This window comes from Onychostoma macrolepis, chromosome 07, assembly GCF_012432095.1.
Source record: "Onychostoma macrolepis isolate SWU-2019 chromosome 07, ASM1243209v1, whole genome shotgun sequence".
NCBI lineage: Eukaryota > Metazoa > Chordata > Actinopteri > Cypriniformes > Cyprinidae > Onychostoma > Onychostoma macrolepis.
This window is the reverse complement of record NC_081161.1, coordinates 32,935,516-32,951,349: the sequence shown is the minus strand read 5'-3', so window position 1 is coordinate 32,951,349 and position 15,834 is coordinate 32,935,516. Positions and strand designations below refer to the sequence as shown.

Sequence of the window (15,834 nt, the reverse complement as noted above, 5' to 3'; positions counted from 1 at the left end):
CTTGCTACACATAACTGCTGTGACTTGTGACTTTTTAAATATTGGAACACAGTTTATAACAGGTTTATAACAACTGCTTTATTTTCAACATGAAGGATGAGCCTGTACTGTAGTAATAAAAAAAAAGGCACATTTGCACTTACTATTGTAGTTCCAGACACAAATTATCTTAATAATCATAAATATTCAGACAAGTGCACCGATTCAGCCCACTTTTAACTGAAAAGTCTATCTATCCATCTATCTATCTATTCAGTCATTTGAGTGTCAGACAGTTCTTAGTTGAATTTTAATTACATTTCACTGTATTTTTGACTCTTTACTCATTTTAAAATTTTAGAAATTAACATAGAAAACCAATTTCTCTTTCATTGTATTCATGTTTTCCTAACTAAACACCAGCATAAACTAAAATGTCTGAAAACAGATTTTAGTGGATCTTAAAAGGTACATTTATCCTTTATTCTGACAATCCATTATCAAATATCACACTTACATCCAATTTTCTGTCCAGTAACTGAATTTCTTTCTCCACTTTGCACATTTTTAAAGCTCTGTATGCCATTTCTTGCTTTCTGTTTGAGATCTCTATTTTGAGATACTTCTTGTATAGTGTCTTAACATCTTCCACAGGTTCCTTTAAAAAGAAAGCATTAAATGCATTTATTAAATACTAATTCAACTTAAAAATAAGAATTTGTACATATTTCTAAGCATTTACTTTGTATTAAATATGATATTGTTTATTTAATACTATGATCATTGATATCCCATTAAAAATTTAAATAAACAGCTGTAAACTTACAGAGTCCAGCTCTTCATCTGATAATACAGGTGGCTGAAGCAGGGCCATTCCATGTTCAGTCACTGAAATGATGTGATATGAATTATGTATATTTGCTGCAGTATCGATTTGTAGAAACAAACGAAGAGTTCAGATGCAAAAGCCTCGAAGTGCCATCTAGAATTTTCATCTAAAATGAGCATTTTTATCAGGCTCCTATGTTTAGGTTCAGTTATTTTACTCTAATGGCAATATATAGGTCCTTTTCTATGCAATTAAAATGAAATAACTGAACATAAATATAGAAGCTTGAGAAAAATGCTCATTTTAGAAGAAAGTTTCAGATGGCATTTAGAGGCTTTTGCATCTGAACTCTTCAAATAAAGCATGTGGTGCACATACCTTTGACATAACTGCTGCAGCCAGCCGTATCTCCTGGATCAGAGGAGCAGCCACCAACTATGCTCGCTATGATAGGACCCTCCAGATTGTTCTCAGGGGGCAACTCCTCTTCATCTATGTACTCCTCTTTTGTTGGGACTAGTCCCATCTTCTTCAGTGCAGCCTTTCTCTTGTTAGCTAAATTATGTTAAACCTTCAAGTTATTCAATTCAAAACACTGAGTTTTCAAAATTCAAATTCAAAATTCTGGGTTCCAGTGGTTTTCAAACTGGGCCCAGGGGGCCACAAGGGGGTGCTAAGGGTCTGAGGAAAATGTCACAGAAAAAAAACTGTGTAAAGCCTACAAGAAAAAAGGTTTGATTACACTTTGACTAACAACAACAAACAAATTTGTTTCAGGGAAAAAGTGTTGCACTGTACACGCTTTCAAGAACAGTTTGTATTTCAGATGTATAATAATTAACTTATATTTTTATTTGATCTTCCTAAATTTTTTATTGCTCTTATTAATATTACTTCATTTATTATTTATTCATTATAATTACATTTATATTGCACTTTTCTGCCTTTTCTAAGCACACAGAGTGCACTACATTGTGAGGGGGTATCTTCTTATTGTATAGCTTTTACTTGCCTTACTTTAAAATTGTTTACCTCATTGTTCTATTCTTGATTTTCTGTTGTCTTTGTCAAGCACCAATTTACCAAAACAAATTCCTCGTACACATATACCTACAGCACTTGGGCATAAACATGATTCTAATTCTGATTCTACTATAAATAAAACAAAACATAACATCTGTTGTGGGTTTATCGTCACAGTTAGTTATACATTTAAACTTCTGGATTATACAGCTCACAAAGAAAAAAAGAAATAAAAAACAAACAAAAAACATCAAACCCACAAAAAAACAACAACAACAAAAAAAAAAAAAACCATGACCTACCACTTTGAACGATATTTTTGTATTTCGTCTTCACTTGTTGCCACGTTCTTCTAGGTCCCATAGGGTTGGATCTGTAATTGTAAGCGACAACAGCAGAGTAAGACTGTAGCCAAAACACAACACACATACATACACTGACTAGTAGGGCAGCACAGGTGTCATATATACTGCATAATTAGTGCTCTCCCAGACTAATTAAGTGTAATATATACTTACGCATTTAATTTGGCAGTTATTTTTCGCCACGCATCCTGACGGACTTTTGCAGCCGCTATAGTATTCCCTTTGGTTTTTATTAAATGTTTAACTTCCTCATATCCTTCCATTATTAGTTGCAATTCAGCAGCGCTGAAATATGCAGCACGCTGTTTAGCCATACTGTAATTATGTTAGTCTACACAGACTTATAAATCCTCACATGAACGGTCAGCTGTCTTTATTAGCTAACATAGATATGTAAATCCGAGATATGTGTTAGAAGAGCCGAAAAAACTCCATTTCAGATCGAGCTAGGTCAATCCGGGATATGTGAACTAATCCGGGCTTTGTTAAACCACAGTCGAAGAACAGGACCCAGAAGACTGTTTCTTGCCTAAAAACACCAGGCACAAAGAAAATATTGCTCTAATACCCAAACTAATGCACAATAACACCGTTTAAAGTTATTTACGCCATAAGAAAAAATGGTGGCTGAAACGGTGAACTGATAGCTGTTGTTTGTGGCTGTGTCTAAAATAACTAGTGAGCTAGCTAGCTAGACACATACGGAAAGTGGCATTAACACCCAAAAATGCTGTCTAGGTAGGCGGCTTACTAGGTATCAAGCCACAGCCCGTGCCTCACATTCATTCTCCCTCTACAGCAGGTGGCGCACGCGATCCGAATTACAAGAAAAACGGATGGAGCTACGCATGAAGGAGAGACGAAATTCTTTCCTGTCAGCTGTCTCTTTAGCATAAGGAATGTGTTGTGGGATAATAAACAAAATTCAGTCAAAAATTTCAGTATCAGCCCTTGCAGCATACTGGACCAACAAATGAGATTATGGTTGAGGCGTGCTGAGATTTGAGGCAGTGAACTGGATACCTTAAAGGTTAGTTCATGATTTTGTAGTTGTTAGCGTTCCTGCTATCGTTAGCGAGTGTGTTTTGGATTTATTTACAACCCAAGACAGTACATATTTTGAGTAAAATGCTTAAATATTACCTACTTTTATTAATAATTATTATTCGAAAAGAAATGCGAGAGACTGGTCTAAACAAAGTAACTGAAGTTTGAGGGATTAATCGTATGATAGATTAGATGTATCGACTGTGTAATAAATGAATTGGAATTAGATTAGTCAACCATATAATAAATTATTTATAATTAAATGTACCAATAATATAATAAATATATTATAGAACAGTCAATCATATGATAAATTAGTGGGGATTAGATGAAACAATCATTTCTAATACAAGTAAATTTATTATATGAATTCACCATATTCCAAATAATTATCATATCATATATAGCAAATTAATTCGAACCTGACAGATTAATCATGTAATAAATTAAGTGGAATTTAGATATATTAATCATGTAATGAATCCAAATAAGAGTGAACCGTCAGATAATAAATTTAATGGCATTATATAATAAATGACAATTAATCTGTTATATACACTGATCCATAATTATTTATTATATGACTGATTGTTTTAATTCTAATTTACTATATGACTAATGCATTTAATGACATTTGTTGGAAAACTGATTCAATTCATTGAAACGTGTTTGATTAATCTAATTCCAATTAATTTATAATAAATTAAGTATGGATCAATGTGTAAATTAATTGGAATTAGATAAATCAAACACAATTTGTTTTAATTAACTGAATCAGTTTTCCAACGAAAAATCATATGATAACTTAAATAACAGTAGTCAAGTAATAAATTAGAATAAGAATAATCAGTCATATAATAAATCAATTGTAGTTAAGGAATCGAAAGTGTACAGCTATTATATGTCTTTTTATTAATATATGTCCTTCAAAACATTTGATGATATTCTCTGACGTGTAGATGTTCATCAGTGTTGTTTGTGTCTTCTGCAGTGGTTTTGGCTCTGGAAAGGCTCATCATGTGTGCATCAGTGAAGTATGGTTCCCGGGGCCCTGCGCTCATACCACGTATGAAGACTAAACACCGGATCTACTACATCACCCTCTTCTCTGTGGTCTTACTGGGGTTGATCGCAACGGGGATGTTCCAGTTCTGGCCTCACTCCATTGAATCCTCTGCCGAATGGAGTCTGGACCGTCGTAGTGTGCATGATGCTCCTTTGGTCAGGATACCTATGAGCAGCCCTATTCCTGAGAGAGGTGACCTGAGCTGTCGAATGCACACTTGCTTTGATGTGTATCGCTGTGGATATAATCCCAAGAATAAAATCAAGGTGATGCAAAGAGAGATAATATTGTGTTATTGATTCATGTTTATTTGGTTGGATGTCATTACAAGGCTATTTTGATCTATTAATGGTGTGTGTGTGTGTGTTTGTACACAGGTGTACATCTATCCTCTTCAGCGATTTGTGGACGAAGTAGGGGTGCCCATCAGCAGCACTGGCCTGTCTCGAGAATACAATGACCTGCTGAGTGCCATCTCGGACAGTGATTTTTACACTGATGATGTGAGCAGAGCATGTCTGTTCATACCCTCCATCGATGTGTTGAATCAGAACTCTCTGCGGATTCGTGAAACCGCTCAGGCACTGGCCATGCTGCCCAGGTAGATATGTATCTTTCAATATTTGTAAATTGTCTTTGCCTACCTCGGCTTTACTGGTTTCTCAATGTTTTTTTTTTCTTACATTGGTAGCTCTCTGCTTTCTCTTTTACAGTGTCCCTTCTGGCACTCTTCTGAGCTGTTATAAAGTTCATATTTTAGCTTTAGATACAAATGCACTGTATTTCTGAAGTCATAACTGTTTCAAGCTATATATATGTGTGTGTGTATTGATACGCTTTTAGGTGGGACAAAGGCATGAACCACCTGCTGTTCAATATGCTTCCTGGAGGACCTCCTGATTACAATACAGCTCTGGATGTGCCCAGAGACAGGTGAGAGTTAGTAGAAATTAACATGCACACAAAATGACTAAATATGGCAAAAATTCTGAATGTTCAAATCATTTTAAAATTATGTACTCTTCCATTCAAAATTTTGGGCTTCGTAAGATTTTAAAATTAGATGCATTAAACTAATCAGAAGTGAAACTGAAGACTTTTACTTTGCTAAAAAAAGATTCCTATTTAAAATAAAGGCTGTTTTTTGAACTTCCTATTCATCAAAGAAGCATAAAGATGTATCATGGCTTCAACAAAGATATTAAGCATATCAACATTGATAATATTAAGAAATGATTACTGAACACTAATTCTGCATATTAGAATGATTTCTTAAGGATCACGTGAGACATAATGGAATAATGGCTGCTGAAAATTCAGCTTTGCTATCACAGCAATAAATTGCATTTTGTAGTATATATTAAAATAGAAAATAGTTACTTGGATTGTTAATATTTCACAATATAACAGGTTTGCTGTACGTTTGATTACATAAGGACCTTCTTTCAAAAACAGTAAGACAATTACCGATCCTTGAATTTTTAACAGTAATGTAGATTTTCTCAGATCATCTCTATACCCTTGATACTTCACCTTTTATTTTTATGTTGTGAGTACAATATTCAGATCATCATATTTTGAATAACTTTTTCTTATTCTGGAATTCTGTCTTCACTCTGATATGGTGTAACCTAGGAAAGATTTGTTCTTTGACATTGTATGTATTTCAGTATGTATTATTTCATAAATTTCGTGTGAGTTTAGTCCTTTCACAGACATCTTAGTGACCTATAGCTGTCGGTTTGTTCTGTAATGGCTGTTTCAAAAGTGAGTGGTGTTGAATTATTTTTATTTTTTGATTAAAATTCAGCCTTGAAAAAACTAAACATGAACACTCCCAACAACACCCAAATTTTATTGCATAATTGGCATCCGTTCTTCTTGTTCATATTAATCTTAGTTAAATTGCAGTCTTTGACAAATGGAAGACATGTTTTATATAGTTCCCTCAAAGTTTAAAAACAGTGCCCTTGAAAACCATGGTTTGTGGCGATGGTTAATTTCTAATGGAGATTGGATGTGATGTTTGCCAGTTGAGGGCAGTGTGTCTCTGTGTTTGATCTTGTGCAGCAGCAATGTCACCTGAGAAGCAATACGTGCGCTCATATCCTTTCTTATGTTTTTTGGTCTCAGGATAGTTGTATTTACTGAAGTTCGCAACATGGCACTATTTTACCTCTGTAGTTTAGTGTGATTGAATTGACACTTCATGGTTGTCCACAATGACATTGAACCACAATGCTGACAGACTGATACCAGACTCTTCAAGAAATCCATGCTGGATTGAAGGACCTTCTTGGTGTTTCAACACCCTTGTATAGAGAGAAACTGGAATGCTTGCAATGTATAACTAAAATAGACATGCATCCCAACAAATCCATTCATACATGTCAGTGTCACAGAACTGTCCTATTCAGATGTCTTGTTTTTTTTTCAATTAAATTTCCTAATGTGTATTTGTATCATCATCCTAGTGTGTTCCTTAGACCCAGAGATCAAAGATGCACTGAGAGCGATCATGAAAGAGAATAGCACACTACTGCCTAGAGCAGGCAGACAAACATAATCTCCTGGTATTTACTGCAACATGGGCCATGTTTCTCAGCCTATTACTTGGCCGATCTTTTGCTTTGGGTGGAAAAGGTGAGTTTTATGTACTAGAAAGCCCTGAAATGATGAACACTTATCTGGAGCTGTAGGGAATTTCCTGGGCTCATCCAGCTGTGCTCCATTTGGCGTACAGCCTCATCAGAACCAGCTGCCCATATGTGCATATGTGTGGGGTGAGATAAAAAGACAGTGTATGTTGCGTGGCCATATTTGCAGCTCTGCCTATACTCACTCCATTCCCTCAAACCGAGCAGCGTTTGAAGTTTTATTGACTCGTCGTAGAATGAGGACGCGAAGGCAACTCTGTTAAATGCTTCGGAGTGGCATGTTCACACATTTGTCATGTAAAACCAGATTAAGGACGTGTTTTATCTTCAGTGCCTTTTGCAGACAGTTGCGGCGACAGAGTTGTCATCTTCATTGCGTTTGTTTCACAGAGCCCTGCTGGCTGGGGGAGGCTTCTCCACATGGACGTACAGGCAGGGTTATGATGTCAGCATCCCCGTGTATAGCCCTTTATCTGCTGAGGTGGACCTTCCTGAAAGGCAACCAGGGTGAGATCCTGCTTATTGGCATTGATTAACCGGTTTATATTTAATGGCGGAAAATGACAGCACATATAATACTTGTTTATTTCAGGCCCCGACGCTACTTCATTCTGTCATCTCAGACGGCCATCCATCGGGAATACCGTGTGGAACTGGAGAGGCTGAAGGAGGAGAATGGGGAGGCCCTGCTCCTCCTAGACAAATGTAGTAATCTCTCTCAGGGTTTGGCATCAGTCAGAAAGCGCTGCTATAAAGGACAGGTCTACGACTACCCACAAATTTTACAGGTTGGTTTCTCCACACGTCCATTCGTATTAAACAACATTGAATTCAAATTATATTTCACAGAGTAAATATGCTAGAACACATTTTAAATGTAGCAAATATTACTATTAAATTCATAAAAAATATGTTAAATATTATGTAAAATGATTTTGAATACATGATGTTTATTTTTTATATAATTTAGCATGTTGTGTTCTAGGGATGTCAAGTGATGTAATTTTTTAATGAAATTAATTGCATGATATCTAATTATATTTATATTATTATTTATATAATATCACATTTTGGGGCATATAACTGCATTTTTCTAGGCTACATCATACAGTCATTATTCTGCATCATGTTTGCCACTAAGCAAACTGCATGCAATGTAAGATAACGTACAGATCTGGGACGGGAGGTATGAGTTAAATGCATTTATCATTTTAATTTTTTTTTTCCGTAATTAATCAAACCAAATGAACGCATAGACACACCAGCCCTAAGTTTTTCTTTTAATATTTATTTATATTTTAATTGTATTGCATTATTGACTAACATCGAATTAAAATTTTTTATTATAGACAAAACATTAGTTAGTTAAATTCATAAATAATCCATCATTGTGTAAAGGCATCCTTGCTTTGAGAGCTTGGCCCAAACATTCCTAGAGACTTTAAATGTTCAATCCATCCAGAAGCATTCTTTACCACCGCAACACATTTCTTCATCGGCGTAAGCAAAAAAAAAATACACGCTGTTCCTGTCCACCATGCTCATCTCCCCGTCCAGCCCTGTCTAGACAGGAAGTATGCTTATCATCTGGGCTGGGTGCTGCAGCACATCTGGGAGACGTTCCACAGTGAGGAGGAGCAGAGGCCAAATCCCTGTGAGAGCCATCACCTCCTTTTCAACACACAGCCCCTCTAGACTCTGATTCTAGCACCTTTCATTGCAACCCCTTCGTTTACACCACACACCTAGATCACACTGCTGTCTGTTACAGCATAACTGGAGAGGCCTGGGAGTGTATCATTATTATAGATGACAAATGTGTCTCTTGTGTGTTCTGTAGGAGTCATCATTCTGTGTAGTTCTGCGAGGGGCCCGGCTCGGCCAGGCCACACTTAGTGACGTGCTGCAGGCTGGATGTGTTCCTGTCATCATGGCTGACTCTTACATTCTGCCGTTTTCTGAAGTGCTGGACTGGAAAAGGTAAAGATTAAACATCTGTTTTTGTAGGTCACCAGTGTTCATGAATAAAGTTAATACGGTACCAGACCTACTGATCACCTTATGAATATCTAATAAAAAAGACAAAAAAACATCATCTAAAAACACTGAATAATAAGCAAATCAATAGTTCATGAACATCTAGATATAAATTACCTCATTAATCAAAATGATCATTTACATATTAAAATGTATTTGAACTTTTAACATACTGTAGCATTTGTGGTTGGTAAGATTTTTTTTTTAATGTTTGAGCAAAGTTTCATATGCTCACCAAGGCTGCCAATTTAAAATGTACACTAAGTAAAAAGACAGTAGTATTGTGAAATATTACAATTCATGAACTTAGTTATGAACTTCTTTTCATTACTTTTTCACTAATGAAATTATTCCTGTGATGGCAAGGCTGAATTTTCAGCAGCTATTACTTCATTTTTCAATGTCACATGATCCTTCAGAAATCATTCTAATATGCTGATTTGGTGCTGAAGAAACATTTGTTGATATTGTCAATGTTACAGTATTATTTTAATCACTTGAAATTCAAGTACATTGAATTGAGTCATTTGTGTGTGTGTGTGTGTGTGTGTGTGTGTGTGTGTGTGTGTGTGTGTGTGTGTGTATTTGCAGGGCATCTGTTGTCATTCCAGAAGAGAAGTTGCCAGAGATGTACACTATTTTGAAGAGCATCCCTCACAGACAAGTGGAGGAGATGCAGAGACAGGTAAGAATCTGATTAGTCTTTTGCAGTGACTGTGAAAATTTGCATTCAGTGCATCAGCAGCATCTGTCCATCATGGTGGTTGATAGGACCATTTTCACTTCTTGGGTCAGCCCAAGGACTAAAAATGACTGTGAAGACACTTTATTTTGTGCAATTCACTCCATCCTACATTACAAATACACTTGGAGCTATTTGTGGAAAAACAACAACCAGCAACCCTGCGCCCTTTGTGACGGTTAGTAAACAGTACCAAATGTTGTCGAAACTGACGTTTAATAGCAGCAACCGAGTCACATTCAGACTAAATGCGAGCAATCCTCTCAGGTTTAATACAGGGTGAAGCTGAGGTTAAAGAAGTCACAACCTCTCTTCTTCTCCACTAACATTCTTTCTTCCTTTCAATGGAGTGCTAGTCCGCTATGAAAATAACTGTTAGACAGGTGAGTTAATGCCAAAAACAATATTGCTGCAAGTGTGTACTTTTGATTCTCTAAAGATGAAATTTCTCCTGCCATAGTAAATCATGATGAAAGCTAATTTTAAGTATTAGTGATGTATCTTTATCCAAACAAATTGTTAACCGCACACTTTCACTTTATTTTTTCCCCTTCAGCTTTTTCAGCTCTACACTTATGTGAAAGTGCCTAAACCACATGGAATGCATGTAAAGAGATCTTTTGGTTTCACTCTGTAATAATTATGGTCAATATATTGCCATGTTGAATACTATACGTTAGCCATAATTAATAATAATTGCATTCTGCTTCCACTGGCATTGACTTTTTGAACAGTCTCAAGTTATTCAGCTCGAATATTTTGTGGAAAGAGAATGTTGTAGTTTAGTTCCACAGGTTTCTGGGTGGTGTTAGGACGTAGTGTGCAGAAACACATCTTGTGCTGGAATTATGACATGGCATGAAGCCAGTGAGATATCAGCCCACACTTGAACACATCTTGATCCACTCCTTTCTTACTAGCCTATACCACCTCCAGACAGCAGAGCGATTGTATGGCTGCCATTGTACAAAAGAACTGGTTCTTGATATATACCTTACTTGGATTAAAAAAAAAAAAAAAAATCCTACTACTTTGTTCTTGATCTTGCCAGAAGACAGCCCTCTTGAACTTTCAGTGTAGGACTGCATAAAATGCAGATGCTGCAAATAATAGGAGGCAGAAGTATTACAGACAATTGTGAGGAATAGATGTAGTGGATTTTCTTTGCATTTTGACCAATAGAGGGAGCAGCCAACTACTGTACTTCATGGTGTGATCACCAAGTCTTTCAGAAAGTAGCAGTTTCTGACATTTCATCAAATCGTCTCTTGTCCTTTTACTGAATGTAATTGGTTGTGCCCTCTCCAGGGTTGGAAGAGTGTTAGCAATGCATGGATCAACCGCACGGATATTGCTGATGATTTTGCGTGCATGATTTGCTCAGTACTTTTGCCTAGTGGTCATTTAGTATTGTCAACATGTAGATTGATGCTATTTGTTATATTGGCAGTTATTTGGAGCAAATAAGCTGAAAAAAATTGCAGCGGGACAAGTATACTCAGATTCCCATAACAAAAGACTCTTATGAGCCGGTTCATTTTAGTGAATCAAAATCATGCACGGCAACCAGCGTAGTCAAGTCAATTCTTCATAACGAATAACTCTTATGAATCTGTTATTTTTAGTGAGTCAAAACAATGATGCACAAGCTGTGTTATCCAACTAATCAATTTTGTGAGCTGTTTCTTTTTGGTGAATCTCAGCCATACAGTACAATCAGTGCCAAGTCCAACCTATTTCTAAATGAATGATTCAAATAAGCTCAAATAAGTTTTTTGGGAACTGAATCTTTAAATTTGATTCCCATCCACAGTTATTATAGCAACAATTACGTGTTCAATAGAACAACGTAATATAAGATAAAGGAATGATTTCATGTTTAAGAGTGTAACATATGAACAACCTTAAATGTGTCAGAAAAGCAGCCAACGTCCTCTTATGAGACTCCGTCTCTTCCCTCCTCATAAAAATTCTTGCAATCGTTCAAACAGGGCGGGTTCAGCGCTTGGTGGGTGCGGTTTTCTCTCTGCCTTCTCCTGGTCGGAAAGGAAACTTTCATCACGAGCTGATTTATGGGTGGCTGCGCTCCCCTTGGGATCAGAAAGTCTTTTTGAATCCTCTTCCCCTCTCCATAAAAAGAAAAGCTGTTTTTGTGTAGTTGTATTTCTTTAAGGTTTAAGGGCCAGGCCCTTAGGGGCCGATGGAAAGGGGGGTGACTGTGCTCTTCTAATGTGCTGAACTGAGTTCTGGGTTGAGTATATGACAACAAACACAGCAGCCAATGAAAAGATGTGCAGCAAAAGACCCTCACAAGCAAAAAAAAAAAAAAAAAACCTTGCTGTGCTGAGATCAGTTCACTTGAGAGTAACTGGAATGGTCAGAGGATTCTCTGTGTTTAATCTTGCACAAACCTCTATTTCATCAAATGACACAATAAATCAATTTTGAATTGTTGTTTTAAAAGGAAAGACCATTAGCGCTCTCTGACGTTGTACAATAATTGGCCCAGGAAAATGTTGGAGCGCCATTATTCTTGTTTTTTATATTCACCCTGGTCTCATTTGACTCTTTGTAGTTAGACCTAATCTGACACTGTTTGCGGTCAGGCCAGGTAATGAGGCTGCCACTAGCATGCACTTGGTCAACCCTGTTAAAGAGAACAGGGTCAAACAGGACCAGGAAGGGTGGAGCTGGGTCACTGCGGCATGGCGCCTCCTAGCAGGAGATAGCACTGTTTTATGGGTAATTAACTCTTATGTGCTCCTCACCCCTCACTGCTGGAGCTTTGGCTCTGTTAATGGATCAGCAGTAGAAGGAAAAGAGTGTGTTCTTGTATTGACAGATTATGTATACAGATTGTTTACCTTCTTATTTGGTGAATACTGAATTTTCTTTTCTTTTTTTTTTTGCAGTATTGGTTATTTGTAATATTATTTTGGTTCCTTTTTCTTAAACCCTCAGGGTTTAATTTTTAAAGCTTAAAGTTGAGTTTAATTTAGGTCAGCTAAATTTGGTAATTACTGGTATAGGTATAGGCTGTTTTTTTCTCTAATGGTATTATGCAAATTATTTCTCATATTTTGCAGTCAAATTCAAAAGTTTGGATTCATTTCATTTTTTTTTTTTTTTTTTGTGTGTGTCTTATTCTCACTATGCTGTATTGATTTGATTGATTTTATTAAGAATACTGTAAAAACAGTAATATTGCCAATATTATTTCAATTTAAAATTAACTTTTTTTTTCTCCTGTTTTAATATATATTTAGGTTTAAATTATTCCTGTAATTATAAAGCTAATTTTTCAGCAGCCATTACTCCAGTCTTCAGTGTCGCATGATTCATTCTGATATTGCTGATTTGGTGCTCAAGAATCATTTAATAATATTATCAATGTGGAAAACAGGATTATTTGAATAGAACATTCAAGAGAACAATTTTTTTGTAAATGATTTATTTTGGGCCAATGTAGAATTCTTTACTGTCTTTACTTTTGATCAATTTATTAATCTGTGCTAAATATAAATAAAACATTTTTTATATTAAAACAAAATCATACTGACCCCAAACTTTTTGAACAGTACATGTTTAAAAAAAAACAAAAAAAACTGTATTAATCAGCATTAAAGCAGCATTCAAGTAACATGGCAAAAGTGTGATTACATTGCAGCATGTCCCTGTGCTTTTTTTTTTTTGGTCAATGTAGAATTCTTTACTGTCTTACTGTTCTTTACTTTTGATCAATTTATTCATTCCTGCTAAATTTTTTTTTATTTAAAACAAAATCATACTGACCCCAAACTTTTGAACTGTACATGTATAAAAAATATGTAAAAAAAAAAAAAACTGTATTGATCAGCATTATAGCATTCAAGTAACACACAAAAGTGTGATTACATTGCAGCATGTCCCTGTGCTGGTGTGGAGTAAAATGACCTGACCTCTGGCCTTAAACTTTAGCTGCAGTCTCAGTGCCACTTGAGTGGAAAAGTTAAAAGACTGATAGTCTAAAGGGCTCATAACCGTCTGGAATGGTCCCTGCAGTCATGTCACCAGTCTTTAATGGGCTGTATTGCCTTTGAAAGTGTGTTGGGGTCATAAAGGCACGAGCAGGATGGTGGGAGTAAAGGGATGTGAGAGGCCTTATCTTATGTCTTTGGATTGTATCTTTCACATAGTTTTTGTGTGCTTATATATTTCTGCTTATCAGTTTGTCTGTACTTTGCTGCTCTTACCACAAATATTTGAATGCCATGCCATTTATTGTTCCCTAGGCCCGTTGGTTCTGGGAAGCCTACTTCAGCTCCATGAAGGCTATTGGCATGACCACTCTCCAGATCATTAACGATCGCATCTACCCCTATGCAGCTCGTACATACGAAGAGTGGAACAATCCTCCTGTAGTTGTAAGTAACTTTTTTCCCCCTTTTTTAACACGCAATGCATTTCACAGTTTAAATTTAGGGTCCCACTTTATATTAGGCCTTAACTACTATGTACTTGTATCAAAAAATAAGTACAATGTACTTATTGTGTTCATATTGTATTGCAAAACACTTTTGCTGCTATTGAGGTGGGATACGGGTAAGGTTAGGGACAGGTTTTGTGGTATGGGTAGGTTTAAGGGTGGGTTAAGGTGTAAGGGATCAACAGTGTAATTATAAATGTAATTACAGAAATTAATTACAAATGTAATTACATGCAGGTATTTAAGTACAATGTAGAAACATGTATATACACACTGGATGTACACAATAAGTGCATTGTACCAAATGATTAATTTAAATGTACGTACATAGTAGTTAAGGCCACCTAATATAAAGTGGGACCAAATTTGGTTTCTCCAAACTGCCCACATGTTATTTTTGGCTGTTTCTTAGAGAATAATCTAAATTCTCTCAGATTGATTGTGGGTGTCTGTTCTCACCAAGTTGAATGAAACTAATTCACAGTGATTAATTTATTTATTCTTAGCACTCTATGATAATTAATCATAGTCTGATGCAGATTTTTCATCTTTCATTGGTGACTTTTTTTGGAATTTGAACTTGTTCATGTTTTAATGGCAAAAGTTTGACTTTGTGTGAATAGGCCTTTAATCAGAGTGTAAAATCACTGACAAATCTGACTTTTGGATCAAATCTGAATTTGAATTCAGTTCTTGCTGTCTTATAGGCACTGACTCTTGTGATGTGTTAAGACATTCTGTGTGTTTGCAGAAAATTAGATTTAAGACCTAAATGGCATGTTAGATTAAGAAACAGCCTATGGACAACTTAAAGTAATAGTGAGCTTGTGCCATTAAAAAATAAAAGAACTCGGCTAATACTTTTCAGCTCCATGTTATTTTACATAAGCAGTGGCAGCAGACAGCTTTGTAAAGACAACATTGCACATTGGTGTGAGCTTCACAATGCCCCAGCATCACGTAAAGCGCACTGTCTGTCTGTAAGTCAGTCCTGATTTGAGCACGGATCCCAGCTCATACTGTGTGCTGAAAACGGACTAATCCAACATTGTTTTTCCATTTCTCGGATATTGTACACAGTCAAAGCTTAGACCAGAAGTGGCAGAAGCGTGCTGTTCATTAGGGGTTTTGTTCGTAGTTGTTGTTCTCAGCATCATGCTACCATTCAGATCAAATGGAGAAATCCAGACCCCCAAGAGGCTAATAGTCTTATCTCTGTTTGACTGCTAACGTTACGGGGAATATTAAATACTTTCTGAATGTTCAGTAAAAACACGCTGAGCAGAATCGGAGCAGTACATAAATCGAGTGCATTTCTTGTTCTGCTTCCCTATATCCACCGGGACATAATTGAAAGCACATTTCTCCAGCTCTGCCTTAGGAGACGTCGCCAGGACAGGCAGCTTTTTGTGCTTGACTTCTGAGGGAACCCTCATTCGGCCTCTGCTTACCAAACGAATGCTTTATGTTCCATCATACATTTATTATCTGTGAAGAATTCTCAACATTACTCGTTTTTGGAATGCCTAGTCAGATTTTTAAATGCTGAAGGTTAAGAGAGCTGAAGAAAATAAGCTACTATTTCAGATGTGTGATTTGTAAACATGTACTGTATGTGCCTTGT

General features: G+C 36.3%; 2 protein-coding genes across 3 annotated transcripts in view; one reads left to right on the top strand and one right to left on the bottom strand.

Moving 5' to 3' along the window:
* On the bottom strand, nucleotides 1-2,854 carry si:ch211-107p11.3 (GT1 domain-containing protein). Its single transcript, XM_058782272.1, has 5 exons — nucleotides 2,350-2,854; nucleotides 2,134-2,204; nucleotides 1,187-1,363; nucleotides 806-867; nucleotides 1-637 (listed from the first exon to the last, which is right to left on the bottom strand). Exons 1-5 carry the CDS (start codon nucleotides 2,508-2,510, stop codon nucleotides 461-463), a joined length of 648 nt encoding a protein of 215 aa, XP_058638255.1. The 5' UTR covers nucleotides 2,511-2,854; the 3' UTR covers nucleotides 1-460.
* A 145-nt stretch (nucleotides 2,855-2,999) lies between these two features.
* Nucleotides 3,000-15,834, top strand: part of ext2 (exostosin glycosyltransferase 2) — a 32,140-nt gene continuing 19,305 nt past the window's right edge. For both annotated transcript variants that reach the window (XR_009272066.1, XM_058782270.1), the window contains exons 1-9: nucleotides 3,000-3,226; nucleotides 4,235-4,575; nucleotides 4,687-4,910; nucleotides 5,153-5,242; nucleotides 7,357-7,473; nucleotides 7,559-7,754; nucleotides 8,807-8,946; nucleotides 9,595-9,688; nucleotides 14,017-14,148. Coding sequence is in view for 1 of the 2 variants with exons in the window: in XM_058782270.1 (XP_058638253.1) it covers nucleotides 4,261-4,575; nucleotides 4,687-4,910; nucleotides 5,153-5,242; nucleotides 7,357-7,473; nucleotides 7,559-7,754; nucleotides 8,807-8,946; nucleotides 9,595-9,688; nucleotides 14,017-14,148 (1,308 nt within the window). In the remaining variant the exon portion in view is untranslated. The remainder of the gene's footprint in view (nucleotides 3,227-4,234; nucleotides 4,576-4,686; nucleotides 4,911-5,152; nucleotides 5,243-7,356; nucleotides 7,474-7,558; nucleotides 7,755-8,806; nucleotides 8,947-9,594; nucleotides 9,689-14,016; nucleotides 14,149-15,834) is intronic.